General features: G+C 41.8%; 1 protein-coding gene across 5 annotated transcripts in view; it reads right to left on the bottom strand.

The window, feature by feature from the left end:
* G3BP1 (G3BP stress granule assembly factor 1) overlaps positions 1 to 10075 on the bottom strand; it is a 28737-nt gene extending 18662 nt beyond the window's left edge. For 2 of the 5 annotated variants that reach the window (XM_070465663.1, XM_020880921.2), the window contains exon 1: positions 9210 to 9411. In XM_070465663.1, the coding sequence (XP_070321764.1) occupies positions 9210 to 9308 (99 nt within the window). In that variant the 5' untranslated portion in view covers positions 9309 to 9411. Of the gene's footprint in view, positions 1 to 9118; positions 9180 to 9209; positions 9412 to 9504; positions 9628 to 9892 lie in introns of those variants that run through there. The other 3 variants (XM_070465666.1, XM_070465664.1, XM_070465665.1) reach the window with 3 other exon arrangements.
* Between the last annotated feature and the right edge of the window lie 3655 nt (positions 10076 to 13730).

Genomic DNA, 13730 nt, shown 5'->3' with positions numbered 1-13730 from the left:
TTCATTTCTGGTCCAAACATAAACCAGAAGCTATGAGGAATATGTTAACATCATACCTCCTGAGAATAAAGTTCTCACCCTGGTTCATTAGAACTCTCAATTCTATCAAATTCTATCTAAAATAATGAAAGCAAACAAAATCAAATTGCATTTTCTCAGAAAAACTAATGTTTTACCAGTTCCTGATCTATTATAATTAGAAACTATGCATACCAATGAAAATATATGCTAAAAATTTCTCAAGATCCTCCCTTATTTATTAAACACTCCTGAAACACCATGTCCCTCTAGAAGAGCTTTTGCAACTTTAGAATACTATGGATTCTGGTTGTTACTTGTATAACAGCACATGCCAATGGATACATTACTGACTGGACTATGAAGCATGTACCATAATCAGAAATAGGAAACAAACTAGACAGTCTTATCCTTTTTAATTATCAACAGCAAATCCTCCTTCCCCGTGCTGATGTGAAGACTGAGACTTCCTAAAATATAACATGCCACTCTCCCAAGACCAAAAAAGTCTGCTGAACATTCCAAATATATCTAATTTGGAGATCATTCTCTAACACTGCTTTCAGATCTAAAGGATAAACTTGGGGGCATATATTACAAATCACTGAGAAATCATTATAGTCTAGAAAGTTCAGTGATGAAAGAAACAGGACCTGACAAAAATAAAGGGAAAGGGAAGAAATCACTCACTTCCATTCAAGTTTACATTCCACTAATTTTATATACAACTTTGTAATATTGTGACTGTCATAATATGCTAAAAGGGGCATGGGGACAAGAAAAACATATTTTAAAAATTATACTTTCTCTTACTTTTTCAAGAAATACTTTAAGGTCCTAGGTTAGAGAAAAGGGAATTACAGAACAGTTCTTGCTCTAAAGAAGGAAAGGAAAACATGGCCACTTAGAAATACTTAAAGAAGCAAAAATAGAAAATAATACCTTCAGTTTACCAGCTCAAACTGAACTGATAAATCTATGACCAGTAAGATATAACAAGTGAACTTTGAAACAGAGTGCTCTATTTTAAAACAGTGAATGAGTACTTCAGATGCAGCAAAAGGAAACCCTCATATTTTCTTTGACCAATTCTCCCAGGGCAAAATTTTAACACCCTCCACTACTGTATTCCTGAGCTAGTAACAATTTTTCTAATGCCCCTCAGTACTTCCATCTCTAAAATTAAAATCATAACTGCAGGAACTTAGTGTATGGTAGTAAGCACTTAATATTAACTGTTACTATATGTTACAATATAGTGATATTGTAATCATTAACTGTAACAAAAGGAAACATTTCTACATTCCACCATTTTCTGTCACCCAGAAGACTATTTCCTTAACCATTTTGCTAGCAAAATAAAAACAGGATTATCTCCTGCAAGAATAAGAATTTTTGTCCAGAGTACCCTTGGACTACAAAAACCCAAGCACCCAATATAAAACTATATTTCATTGAACTTCTGGGTTAACTTGATGACAACAGTGTTCCACTCATGAATGCCACATAGGAAGACTCGCCTGTATGCCCAGAGAATGTAACTGGTCCAATTAAACTGTAAAACCAAATCAAGCGCACGTCTTAGTATCTTAACTTTTAAAACATGCATCGTGAAGATAAAATTATTTTTGTATGTTTACACTATGTTACATAAAAAAGTTTCTACTCTTTAAAAAATATAAACAAAGCATCATGTATATTTTTGCTCAGTGGCTCAGTCGTGCCCAACTCTTTGCCACCCCATGGACTGTATCCATGGACTACAGCCTGCCAGGCTCCTCTATGCACGGGATTTTCCTGGCAAGAATACTGGAGTGGGTTGCCATTTCCTACTCCAGGGGATGTTCCCAATCCAGGGATCCAACCTGTGTCTCCTGCACTGGAAGGCAGATTCTGGGAAGCCCCAAGATAGGCATTTAAAAGATTAAAAAATGATACAATTGGTAACTACACCAGTTTAACTGGAGTGAATTTGAGAATTCCTGGGAAACTACAATAAAATTTACCCTATTTATAGCAGTCATATAATGTCAGTATGAACTAGATCTCAGAAACAGTCACTTGCCAAATATGTACTTGTATGATAGCCCTGAAATGTTTAAGTGTATTCAGTATATGTAAAACAGTACATTGTTCAGATACACAGGTAAATATATTTTTAAAATAGTCTGGATGTAAAAATAGACAAATAAATCCACCAAACAGAATAAAGAAATATACTCACACATAGACAACTGATTTCCAAAAGGGCAGACAATTCAGTAGAAAAAGGGTATTCTTTTCAACAAATGGTGCTGAAACAACTGCATATCCATATACACAGAGAACCTCAATTCAGGCCTCACAGTATATTAAAATTTAACTTAATAGTTTTAGATGAAACCTAAAACTATAAAACTTCTAAAAAGAATCTTAATGATCTTGGGTCATTTTTGGATATAACAAAAACATATTCTATAATAAGACAGATTGATAATGTGAACTCCCATCAAAATTAAAACCTTTCAGGGACTTCTCTGGAGGTCCAGTGGTTAAGACTCACTGCTTCCAATGCAGAGGGTGCAGGTCTGATCCCTGGTCAGGAAACTAGGATTTTGTACACTGGGTGATGTGGCCAAAAAAGTTTTCACTTTGCAAGAGAGACTATCAAGGGAATGAAAAGGCAAAGGCTTGCAGTAAATATCTGGAAAGCAACTTGTATCCAGAATATATAAAAAACTCTGAAAACTGAATAACCCCATAAAAAATTAGTGTAAGACCTAGAGACAATTCATCAAAGAAATTATGAAAAATACTGAACATCAATACCATCAGTAATTACAGAAATGCAAAATAAAACCACAGTAAAGTACCACTGACACATTTGTCAGAGCAACAACTTCAAAGGCTGACTATACAGTGTTGCAGAGAAGGAAATGGCAACCCACTCCAGTGTTCTTGCCTGGAGAATTCCAGGGACGGGGAGCCTGGTGGGCTGCTGTCTACGCGGTCACACAGAGTTGGATACGACTGAAGCGACTTAGCAGCAGCAGCAGCATACAGTGCCGGCCAGGATATGGAGGAAAAGAACACTCAAACACTGCTGGCAGGAATGCAAAACAGTACAACCACTTTGGAAAAGTTAGGCAGTTTCTTCAGAAGTTCTATTTTTAATAGCCAAAAGCTGGAAACAAACCAATTTCCACCAGCAGGTGAATGGATAAACAAATTGTGGTATACTTACAGAACAGGACAGTCAATACTAGTCATCAATTAAAAAAAAAAAAAAGCACATATTGTATGATTCCATATAAAAATTCTAGAAAGTATAAACTGATCTTCAGTGACAGAAAGCAGGTAAGAGATCCCTGGGGACAGAGGAGGAGGGGTAGTGGACAAGAGAGAGAGAACGCAAAGGGGATCAGGAGCAACTTTGGGGGATGATCGCTATTTTCACTGCCGTCTTGACTGTGGTGATGGTTTCATGGGTATAAACAATGCCAAAAGCTATCAGATTCTACACTTGAAGTATGTGCAGTTTATTGTATGTCAATCATACCTCAATAAAGCTATTTTTTAACCCACTAATGTAACAGCTTGGAAAGACAAAAGGTTGTCTCACAAGAAGAGAGCAGAATGGGAACCTATACAGGAAAATAAGCAAATTTAAAAGAGTAATGCAAAATGTTAACTGTCAATTCTGAGACAGAGACATTTAAGGGATTCTTTTACTCTATTGTAATACCTATCAAAAACACTAACGACAAACAGTGAGGGTTTTTGTCTACTAACATAAGTGTACTAAACTATTGTAAAGTTTGCTGCAAGGCTATGCTATATACTCAAACACGTGAAATCTGGCTTAACTATAAGAAATAAAAATGCTTTCCGGGAACAAGAGAAACTACTGCAGAAACCAAGCTGCTCTAGCTCACAGCAAGAGCAGCATAACCGTTACTGAACCTACTACTGTTCAAGCTATTTTCCAAACTCCTCACATTTACCACCTGTTACCCGCCTTCAAAGTTCTTCCTGACAACTCCTTGGAGAAATGGGACAGGCAAAAATACAAGGTGAGTCTGACGTATCTGATAAAGGAAATGCTTTTTAAAAAAATAGGCTAACATCAAAAGGACACAAGTCAAAACTACAACTGAAGCAATAAAGTAATAAGTAAAAAAGCAAAAATAAGTTAGAATAACACTGGATTACAACCCCAAATAACTAAAAATCTAAAAATTAATGGGTAGTGTTTAAAAAATGGGAAAATTCAAAACATGTATATTATCTAGGGTTAAACAGATCACCAGCCCAGGTTGGATGCATGAGACAAGTGCTCGGACTTGGTGCACTGGGAAGACCCAGAGGGATTGGGTGGAGAGGGAGGTGGGAGGGGGGACCGGGATGGGGAATACATGTAAATCCATGGCTAATTCATTTCAATGTATGACAAAAACCACTGCAATGTTGTAAAGTAATTAGCCTCCAACTAATAAAAATAAATGGAAAAAAATTAAAATAAAAAATAAAAAAATAAATAAAAAATGGGAAAATTAAGTTCTTAAAAGAACTAGATCGCACATGCCGTAATGAAGAGTTCACAGAGCCACAACTACAGATCCTGTGTAAAGACCCTGCACAGCCAAATAAGTAATTTTTTAAAATGAGAATACCTTTCTTACAAAAGAATATTAAATGTAGAAAACACAAGGGAGATATAGAATCACCATGAGAACACCTCAAGAGCTGCAGGCAACATCTACAAATAAATGAAAAAATTTAGCAGGGAAACTAGAGAAACAGAGTATCTACTTAATTTCCAAGTGTTTTCCCCCCCAAAAGTTCAGTTACCTACAGCGGTAGCTTTAATACATGTTCATAAATTCTAAGGCTCTCCTTCCTTAGCGACTGGCTTCTAATGAAAATAATGCAAAGGAAAGAAATACCACCTGGTAGCCACCACATTATCAAGTGATCAAGGTTAAAGTCAACCAGCAATGATATTATGTGCCCCAGGACGTGGTGAGAGAGCTAAACCACCTCTGTGGTATTTCCCCCAAAATCTATAACCTTAGTCTACCCAGCACCAAGTACACTCAAATGGAGATCAAGTGTCAAGGTCATTAAACACAAAGAAAATACAACAAACTGGCACAGATCAGAGGAGCAAAACCAAGGAGACTGGAGGACTAACTGCAATGTGCTATCTTGGACTGGATTATGAAACAGAAAAAAGGACATCAGTGGAAAAACTAAGGAAATACAAATAAGGTTAGTCCTTTAGTTAACAGGACTTCATCAATGTCAATTTCTTACTTTCGATAAATGCATCATGATTAGGTATGATGTTAAAAAGCAAGATGAGTGAAGGGTATACAAGACATGTCTGCATTGCAACTCTCCTGTAAATCTAAAATTCCCTCAAAAACAAGTTTCCCCAAGAGAAAAAAACTTAAGAATTGGGAAACTTAATTCACTAACTTTTCTTGGTTTTTAATATCCCTCCCCCAATCCAGCAATAAAACCCAGTCAACTAGATTTACAATTAAGCAAAAATCTGGCCTAAGATGAAAAAATACTTTTATAATACTTCATCTATGAAATTCCTTAAACATGAATTTCCTATGCTTTAGATCTCATAAGGTATAGATGGATGTATGCCAGGAGTAAGCTTAAGATAGCTGATAAACATGGGGTATACTTGAGGCAGGTTAAAAAAAAAAACCTAAAAAGGCAGGTGCCACTGATGCCTTCCAAGATTCTAAAAACTTGAAAATTTTTTGAATAAGGAAATGTATGTAGCACATATCTACTAGGTACACCACAAGCTTAACAAAATAGTTTAAGACAATTACTTGGGTTGCAGCGCTCTAGGTCTTATAAGCAAAAACATGAGAACACCTAAAATGTGTGAAAGAACTTCAAAAATACATAAAGGGTTATACAAATAAGCAATGATGCTGCCACAAAGCCACTTAAGGATGACATTCCTACCAAGTCAAAGTGTGTCCCATGCAAGAAGCCAGTTTTTTCTATGAACCATCTCTAGTATTTGCTTTTTATTAATTATCTGAAATACATCAAACAGGCTAAACAGCTAAGCAATATGACATTAGAGACTGGCCAGTGGTCAGCAGTGGAAATCTATCACTTGATGTCATCTAAAGCCTTGATTTTATTTACAAAGGCCACGGCCTTCAAGGGAACTTTTAATTACTTTCTGCTTTGTAAAGCTCCCTCTTCCCACTTTTTTTAAATTTTTTTTCCTCTTCCCACTCTTCATGTGCAAATTTTTCCTAACTCTTCACCCTCTTCACCTAATCATTAGGTTTGCAATTAAGTTTTCCCAATCAAAGCCAGATGGCATGACTAAGCATACTAAAAAAGTAAACAGAATGCTGATTTTTGAGATTTAAAAACATAAATGCAGTTGTTCACCACAGAGTGATCACCAACTACAAGTGACTACAGTTGCTAAACCTCAATAACTCCATGGCTGGAAGGACAGTATTGTACTAAATGTCCCATAGCTGTTAAAAAACAGCTAGCTAGTTAAAAAACTGACTAGCCAGAGGTGGGGGAAAAAAGCTTTTCTTACCTACCTACTTTAACAATCATCTTCCTTTTTAAAATCAGTAAACCTTGCCAAGGCAGTCTTAAAGCACACTTAAATGAATACACAGTGCATACTTGAATTTTGAAATATTTTAAAAAACAAATCTAACTGCAAAATGTTGAAAGATCAGGTGAGTAATGTTATAAACTGGCAAAAAGAAAAATAGGTTTAGGTCACACAAGCAGGCTTTACACCAAATTTCATCTTTTAACACTGTCCCATCCATCTTAAGTATATATCAGTTCACAAACCTATAAAAATTTAAAACTAACCTCTGCCCTTTGCTTTCTAGGCAAAGTACTAAAACAAATTATTAAAAATGTAAATTACCAAAACCTGCTGCGAAGTAGGTCACCAAGAAACATTATCAAATCTAATGTTCCCTTAACAGACTGTCAGCTGAGAACAGCAAACTTGAGTTAAATAAAAGAACAAAGAACTACCTACTTTTCTACCACTTAGAAGAGGTACAAAAGCTTACACTCAAAGGATTTAACAACAAAAGTAATCTCTAGTTTGGATGGGAGACTGGAAGGCAGACAAGTCTGATACTATCACAATTTGCTTCAATTAATTTGCTCCAGATAAATGAAAGCACAAGTCATCAACCAGGCTACCAATCTGCAAAATACATTTTCATATTCCTACCCAACTGGAACCCATTTGCCTCAAGTCAAGAAATTTTTTAAAATATCTAAAGAGGAAACTAGCAAAAATTTCCCTCTAATGCACAAACTTTCATTGTGATATTTACCTCAAGTAACAATTAGTGGACTCAAATGAACAGTTTAAATGTTGGTCATTAGTGTTTCAACGTTTGATAACTTAAAATGTTACTAGTTAACTGGTATCTAAATGCAGGTAACTGTAATGGTTACAAGAAGGCAGGTTCCGGAACTTCCCTGGTGGTCCAGTGGTTAGGACTCCAAGATCCCAATGCAGGGGGCCCAGGTTGACTACCTGGCCAGGGAACTAGATCCCACATGCCTCAACCAAGACCCAGCACAGGCAAATTTTTTTTTTTAATATATAAATTTTTTAAAAAAGAAGGTAAGTTTCAAAGAAAACAATGTTCTACTCCAAGCTATCTGCCATTCACGAAAACACCAACAAAGGTTAGGAGCCTATTCATAAGATATTTTGATCCTGTCTTTAGTGCTACTTTCGGTTAAGAAATAAGGAAATTACTGGGTAAATGTTAACACAAAAGTGTTTCCAAGCTTTTTAATTTACTTATAAAGATGTAAATCATGTGTTCCCTCTAGCAGCAAAATAAGGGCTTCCCTGGTGGTTCAGACAGTAAAGAATCTGTCTGAATGCAGGAGACCTGGGTTCGATCCTTGGGTTGGGAAGATCCCCTGGAGAAGGGAACGGCTACCAACCCAATTTTCTGGCCTGGAGAATTCCATGGACAGAAGAACCTGGCAGGCTACAGTTCGTGGGGTCGCAAAGAGTCGGACATGACTGAGCGACTTTCACTTCACTTAGCAGCAAAAAAAGTTCTTATATAAAGGTCAATTCTAAAAAGTGTCTGCACACACGAAACAGATTTTAAAAAGAGAAAGAAAAAGGTTGACCGTTATTTCGATCAAAATTAATTCGGAAGAGTTAGCTCCAAAACTCATTGCAGCTTTAGCTCAAGTAGAGACATTTGTGATGCCAAGTAATGATTCATACCTGAATATTTATTATTTCATTAAGCCAAGGAATAAACTAGCTTTAAAAAATCTCAAATGTAACTCTAACAGAAAAATTTACACTCAAAAGTTTTTGAAGGTGTCTTCTACCTTTGCATATAACAGGAGCATATACAGAATACCAAATAAACGTATGAAGACAAAAGCTTTTCATCCATAGAAGTTTCCAACTGCCAGAAGGGTAAGATTCCCAACACCTCAATCACCCCTCATTCATCCAGCTTAGGCTCCACAGAGGGTCAAGCCTGTGGGCACCAAGCTTTCCACTCAGGCCAGACCTGAACCTCATTGCTCTGAAACCTCATTTTTTTCAACTACATAAAACGAGGAAGTTAATCTTGTGGAAGGGCTTTCTCAAAACCTTGCTCCAATTAAAAAATGGAGGGAAAAAAAGATTCACGATCTAATATCAGAACCTAACTTCCTGCTGGCGGTAACTTCCCATCAACAGGCTGTAAGGATCGAATCCGAGGAGGAACACTGTTCAGGATCACCTGGACGTATTGATTTTATTCTACACTTTCCCCAGAAGCTTTTAGGGCAGCAAACCTGTAGGAAGATGTGCAGAAAGGAACCCTTTCTTACCCTTTGTCATAATCCCACGGCCAACCCTCTTCTCCCTGGAAGCCCGCAAGTGGCCCAAGTACAAACAAATGCCTCTGCAGTCGGTCTTCCGAGGCTGCGGTTGTCCCCAGGGACTAGAGAGAGCTCTGGGGGCAAAGATGCCCTGGGCCGCACAGAGCGCTGGAACAAAGAATGAAGCGGGTTCGGGGACTAGGAGTCAGGAGGCCTGGATTCAAACAAATACCTGCCCCTTATGGCCTGTGTGCCTCTGACCGTGTCACTCCACCTCTGGGCCTTCGAGTCGGCTGTAAAAATAGGAAAATCACCGTACCTACCTCATTGGGGCGTTTCAGGAATAAAAGAGAAACACACAAGTTGCTCCGCACAGTGCCTGGCACATAGTGAGGGCTTAGAAAAATGTTAGTTATTATCATCACTCAATACGCATGAACTCGCTGCCCACCCTTTACTCCCTGTAAAGAAAATCGAAAACCTAGGAGCAGCATTTCGGCTTCCAGTGTCGAGAAATTCTCACCTCACTTTCGTGCCTCACCTCCCCCTCCCCTCCCCCTCACCCCACCACCATCAAAGAAAAGCCTCCTCTGGTCTAGGTTAAGCTGGAGCCCCCACCAAAGGAGGAAGGCCTCGGCTGGCGCGCGGGGAAAGCGAGCGGGAAAAGCTGAGGAGCCGGCCGCGCGGGGCCCCAGGCCCCCGAGATCACCCTGGGGCCCGGGCGGCGGCCGCGGCTCGCTCTCGCCCCGCGTGGCCGTTGGGCGAGGCACGCGCACTCGGCGGACGCGGACACGGCCACGCGCGCCGGGCCGGTGGGGGCGGGGGGCGGAGAGTCGCCGCGCGCCCGTGCGCCCGCCGCGCGCGCCTGCGGCCGTTGGGGCGGGAGGAGGGGGGTGACGGTGGGCGCGCCTGGCGCGGTCGCCGTTCGGACTTCTCCTCCCTCCCATCAGAGCCCCAGTTAGTCCTCGTCCTGGGGCCGCCCAGCCCCGCCCATGCTCCGGCTTACCTGCGCGGCTAAGCGGGAGAGGAACAAGCTCTGCTCCACGGCACGACAGAAGGTAAAAAAAACCCCTCACGCAACTGCGTCCGCACACACGCGTGCTCCGTCGCCGGGCTATATAACGGTGACACAGCCTAACTTGTTGCGGCCAGGTCGGCCAGGCTGGTGGCCAATCCCGACTGCGTCCTCTGGGCTTTTCGAGCAGCAATTGGGTACTGACTCAGGATGAAGGCGTGGCTCTTGATTGGCTTTAACTCATGCCTATGAAACTGTGAAGAGCTCGTTTCCCTAGTAACGAATTGGCACTGATAGAGGCCAATAAGTGAAGGGTACGGTGGGAAGGAGGGCGGGAACTTCTTTGATCGATGTCTACGGTAGCCAATAAATGCGTGGGACCGCTCCCATTCGTTAAAATGTCTTCCCCTGGGCGGAGATCAGTTCTCCCTGCAGGAGCGGTTGCTCCACAAGGTGGGGCCCGTGTACTTTGGGGAAGTAAACCCCAAGCAACTAGGAGGTGGGCGCCAGGATGGCCAAGGAAGCCCCGGGCCAATCGCAGCGCGGGAAGGAGCTGATTGACGCGGGGGTTGGACAGCACCAAGGAGACCGAGCCCCGGGCCGCCGTGCCCTCTGGGGCGGTACTGAGGTTCTGCCGGTCCCTGCTTCTGTCTCCTTTTTCCTTTCCTTTCTTCACTCCTGGGGTGCGATCCCGGAGACCCCTGATCCCACCTTTCCCGCAGTTTGGTACCAGGGGAACCTGGTGATAAAGTTTCCCGTTGTTTGGTTGCTGTGTTTCTTTCTTTATACCAACTTTATTTCCATGTGGCCGCCAAAGGGCACTTGGTGGCTTCCACCATTAGTCAGCACTATTGGACAACTATTCAGGGAAACCAAAGGGGAAAGTAACTCCCATTGTGTACCTACGATCCTGTAAAAAAGAAAAAGAAAAAAAAAAGTCTCACGTGAAGAGCATTGAGTTTAAAGACATATATTTCTACCCCGCTGTTCTCGGCAAGTGGTGCTGCTGGTCATCTCGTGCGCGTCCACCCAGAAACGGGAGTTTGTAAATTCTCCTAACGGCTTGGGCCTTCCTGCAACATCCTGGGCGCCACCACCATTGTCATTCAGATTTCCACTGCTGTGGCTGTGGAGGTTTATTTCTTCGGGTCGTTACGTCTTGACAAGGTGGCTGACTTGTCAAACTCCTTCGTGAACACCCCGAAGCTTTCGCGAAACACTTCAAGCGCTAAGTGGTGCTCCAGACTGGTCCTGTCCACGTCTCTTACTGTTTTGGGGGGCCCTCTATTAGTCACCATGGGCGGTTTTATAGGGAAACACAGGGTCACGCCTCGGTCCCGTTCTCCTTCCAGGCATGCGACCCTGCAGTAGGGGCTCACTTTAAGTTTTGCAAATTTGGGAATGAAACACGTGGAGCCTCTCGTTGGAGACAAGGGGGCGCGGACAGCAGCTGGTGGAGTCGGAGGTGCGGCCCCAGGAGCGAAGCGGGAGCATCCCTTTGGCTCCCTAAGCCCCATCCAGCATCGACTTGGCTCATTCAGCATTTATTGGGCTCCAGGGGCTGGGATCAGAGACGATCGAGACGCTGTCCCTGCTCGCTGTCATCCATTCAACAAGCCCGGACGCCGCGCCGATAGCTCCCAAAACTGGGGAACGGGTGTCTGGGGCTCTGGAGGCACCTGAAGGGACTCGGCTCAGGCAGAAGCAGCTAAAGGTTTTCTGGAGTAAGGAACCTACAGGATCGTGTTAACCTTGCTAAGAAATTTGAGCTTTATTCTGAGGGCGGTGAAGAGCCCCCAAAAGGTTTCTTAAAAGGATGGACTAAGAATTTTGCATTTTACAAGACAACTTTCCAAACTGAAAAGCTAATGAGAGCTGGTTGGCAACCCTTGAAATTCAGATTGGTAATTTAACCCAGTTGGCCTGAGATGAGGGGGTCCTGGCTATTCTTGATAACATTTGGAGAGAATTTTAAGTGATACAGACAGTTCTTTTTGTAGAACTTTTGGCAGTCTGTTAAAATTGTGTATATTTCCCTTCTTGCTTGATAGCCATGTACTAGGTGTTTGTTACAGCACTGTCCACTTTATTATGATATTTAAAAACTGAAAACATAACTACTCATGAATTTGCAAACTGACTAACTGGTAATATATCCATAATATAGACTACTGTACAGCAGTTTAAAAGAGACTGAGAAAAAAACAGAGGAGAATGAGGTCAAACTATACTGAAATGAGCTGATCTCCAGTTGTTAATTGGATTAACTGACAAAAATCAAGTTGAACAAAATATACAAAGAGTTCCAATTTATGTTAAAAATGAAAGACCAGAACTCTTGATTTCTGTATGTTAAAATAGGTATGTAAGTGTGGAGGAGGGGCAGGGGGGACTTAAATTTAAAACAAGTCATTCCCCTAGGTTTGGGAGTGGCAAGGATGTTACTTGAAAGTGTTACAATGATACTGTTTTCCACTATGGTTTTGTCTAATATGTCTGTAGGAAGAAAGGAAGGGGAAATAGATTACCAGAGAGAGAATGTGGACAAGACCCCTCAGGTGGCTGTGACTGTCTTCCACAGGAGAGGGCAAGCTGGCATCCTCCTATGGTCGTTTCTGTACTAGAATCATAAACCCTCGGGAGGCAGATGCTGGATACTTAGTAAATGTTCAGTGACTAATTTACCTCCATGGAAGTGTCTGGAGTGCTGGTTCTCAAGATGGGGGAGATTTGCCCTCAGGAGACATACCATCTTTTCACAACTAGGAGAGGGGCTACTGGCATCTAACAGATGGAAGCCAGGGAAGCCCAGGAGAGCCCCCTGATGAAGAGGGCCACATTAATAGTGCCGGGTGAGAAGCCCTAATCTAATCATCTAAGGGAGAGTACCCACCCTCCTCCTAGTCTTTCCACTGGTAAGCAAATTGTGCAAACCCCTCAGAACATGACTTCACCCTTTTTTTTCTGCCAGTTCTCCCCAAAGCTCTGAGACTCGGGGTGGAAAGCAAACATCGAGATCCTGTGGGACTCTTCAGGTACATTTCATTTCTATGGCCTGTTATCTTCTGGGGGGAAAAGACTTCAGCCTCCTTGACCCTCCTTGAGTTCCAAAGGGCTGGTTCAAATTGTTGCTAGTCAGGGAAGGGAGGAGATGCAGAGACAAAGGAGGAGCAGTCAAGCAAGTGCAGCCTTGGGGTAGGGTCCTGGTTCCTCCTTAAGAAATATGCATAACAATATCTTTTGAGTTCTGCAGGAACTAAGGCCCCCACCCTGGAGGAGGATGCTAACTTAAGGCTGAGAGTCTTGATCCCTAGAACCATCCCATTATCTCACCACCAACCAATCAAAAGAAAGTCAGAGGGGGGAAGGGCACAACTTTTGAAAGAGTGACAGAGCCCAAAGACATAACATAAACCAATTAGAATCAAATGGGACCAAGATGGCCGTCAAGACTAGACCTTGATCCTCAATCAGCAAATGAAATGACACACCCAGAGGCACCTTGACAGTTCAAAAGACCTAGGAGTGGGCAAGGCCCAACTCCTGAAAATCTCCACCCTTCTCCAAAATAGATGGAATAATCCTCCCACTCATTAGCATATGAAATTACCCAGCCTATAAAAACTATTTATAAAAACACACTTCAAGCCCATACTCCCCCCTACAATGGCCCACACTGTGGAATGTGCTTCTCTCTGAATCGGAATAAATCTACTTCTTACCTCTCACTTTATCTCTCACTGAATTTTTTCTGCAATGAGACTTCAAGAACCTGAGCTTCATTACATCCTAATACCAGGTACCATGGGTTTTGGCTGGGTTCACGTCC

This window comes from Odocoileus virginianus, chromosome 3 (assembly GCF_023699985.2).
Source record: "Odocoileus virginianus isolate 20LAN1187 ecotype Illinois chromosome 3, Ovbor_1.2, whole genome shotgun sequence".
Lineage (NCBI taxonomy): Eukaryota > Metazoa > Chordata > Mammalia > Artiodactyla > Cervidae > Odocoileus > Odocoileus virginianus.
Note: the sequence above shows the minus strand (reverse complement) of the source record. Positions and strands in the feature narration are given on the sequence as shown.